General features: G+C 46.8%; 1 protein-coding gene across 3 annotated transcripts in view; it reads right to left on the bottom strand.

Annotated features, from left to right (window-relative positions):
- The window catches only part of stat5a (signal transducer and activator of transcription 5a), a 73787-nt gene that overhangs the window by 29618 nt on the left and 41669 nt on the right, over nt 1-2500 (bottom strand). For all 3 annotated transcript variants that reach the window (XM_035527872.2, XM_035527867.2, XM_081711658.1), the window contains one exon: nt 1179-1268. In XM_035527872.2, coding sequence (XP_035383765.1) covers nt 1179-1268 — 90 coding nt within the window. The remainder of the gene's footprint in view (nt 1-1178; nt 1269-2500) is intronic.

The raw sequence follows: 2500 nt of genomic DNA, 5'->3' as shown, positions 1-2500 counted from the left end.
CACAATCTGGACACACACTATTAACACACACACTCTGAACACATACTATTAACACACACACACACATTGTGAACACACACTATTAACACAGACTAACATACACACACACACTCTGGACACACACTATTAACACACACACACTCTGAACACACACTATTAACACACACACACACACTAATAACACACACTATTAACATACACAAACAATCTGGATACACACTATTAACATACACACACAATCTGGACATATACTATTAACACACACACTCTGGACACACACTATTAACACACACACAATCTGGACACACATTATTAACATACACACATAATCTGGACACACACTATTAACATACACACACAATCTGGACACACACTATTAAAACACACACAATCTGGACACACACTATTAACACACACACATAATCTGGACACACTATTAACACACACACATAATCTGGACACACACTACTAACACACACACACACTCTCTGAACACACTTATGAAATCAGACCACACTTTTTAAAATCCACTTAATAATATTGATCTGATCCATCAGATCCATGTCATAGGGGTGTATAAACATAATCTGCCCCTCACTAGCAGTGAATAGTAAATAGGACATTGAGAATTCTACTTGCATTACCACAAAATGCACCATTTACAAAATATATCACTACATTAAGTGCTCAAAAGAGGAACTGAGGAGTTATGAAGTTATAAGAAGTTATTTTTTAAACAAAATCAAGATCAGATCAATGATTATTCTTTGGGTTTAGAAGAGTAAGCATTGGTGAACAGTGTCGTACAGATGTGCAGTGTGACGGAGACTCCTGTGTCAGGAATGTTAGTACGGTACATTTTTCAAAATGAAGAATTTATTCAGATGCAAAAAGGTGGGAATAAGTAATCTGGAGTCATTAAGTGAATTGATCTGGACTTGACGTAATAGCACTGCAGCAGTGTGTGTGTGTGTGTGTGTGTGTGTGTGTGTGTGTGTGCATGTGCGTGTGTGAGTGTGTGTGTGCGTGTGCGTGCATGTGTGTGTGCACGTGTGTGTGCATGCGTGTGTGAGCGTGTGTGCGTGTGTGAGTGCGTGCGTGTGTGCGTGTGTGTGCGTGTGTGTGTGAGTGTGTGTGTGTGTCAGTGTGTGTGTGCGCGTGTGTGTGTGTGTACTTACATTACTAGCCTCTTTGACGAGTCGCTGCTCTGTGTACAGAATGTGTTTGATGCATCTCACCAGTTCCAGTGGACAACGGTCGTAGGTGCTCTGAAATACATCACTGTGTCACTTTGATGATTATGTCAGGAGACCAGTTACACATGACAGTCAGGAGGCTGGTGTGACTGTTACAGATGACAGTCAGGAGGCTGGTGTGACTGTTACACATGACAGTCAGGAGGCTGGTGTGACCGTCACACATAACTGTCAAGGGACTGGTGTGACCGTCACACATAACTGTCAGGGCACTGGTGTGACCGTCACACATAACTGTCAGGGCACTGGTGTGACCGTCACACATAACTGTCAGGGGACTGGTGTGACCGTCACACATAACTGTCAGGGGACTGGTGTGACCGTCACACATAACTGTCAGGGCACTGGTGTGACCGTCACACATAACTGTCAGGGCACTGGTGTGACCGTCACACATAACTGTCAAGGGACTGGTGTGACCGTCACACATAACTGTCAGGGCACTGGTGTGACCGTCACACATAACTGTCAGGGCACTGGTGTGACCGTCACACATAACTGTCAGGGCACTGGTGTGACCGTCACACATAACTGTCAGGGGACTGGTGTGACCGTCACACATAACTGTCAGGGCACTGGTGTGACCGTCACACATAACTGTCAGGGGACTGGTGTGACCGTCACACATAACTGTCAGGGGACTGGTGTGACCGTCACACATAACTGTCAAGGGACTGGTGTGACCGTCACACATAACTGTCAGGGCACTGGTGTGACCGTCACACATAACTGTCAGGGCACTGGTGTGACCGTCACACATAACTGTCAGGGGACTGGTGTGACCGTCACACATAACTGTCAGGGGACTGGTGTGACCGTCACACATAACTGTCAGGGGACTGGTGTGACCGTCACACATAACTGTCAGGGGACTGGTGTGACCGTCACACATAACTGTCAGGGCACTGGTGTGACCGTCACACATAACTGTCAAGGGACTGGTGTGACCGTCACACATAACTGTCAGGGCACTGGTGTGACCGTCACACATAACTGTCAGGGGACTGGTGTGACCGTCACACATAACTGTCAGGGGACTGGTGTGACCGTCACACATAACTGTCAAGGGACTGGTGTGACCGTCACACATAACTGTCAGGGGACTGGTGTGACCGTCACACATAACTGTCAGGGGACTGGTGTGACCGTCACACATAACTGTCAGGGGACTGGTGTGACCGTCACACATAACTGTCAGGGGACTGGTGTGACCGTCACACATAACTGTCAGGGGACTGGTGTGA

This window comes from Electrophorus electricus, chromosome 3 (genome assembly GCF_041902795.1).
Source record: "Electrophorus electricus isolate QZ-2024a chromosome 3, ASM4190279v1, whole genome shotgun sequence".
Classification (NCBI taxonomy): domain Eukaryota; kingdom Metazoa; phylum Chordata; class Actinopteri; order Gymnotiformes; family Gymnotidae; genus Electrophorus; species Electrophorus electricus.
Note: the sequence above shows the minus strand (reverse complement) of the source record. Positions and strands in the feature narration are given on the sequence as shown.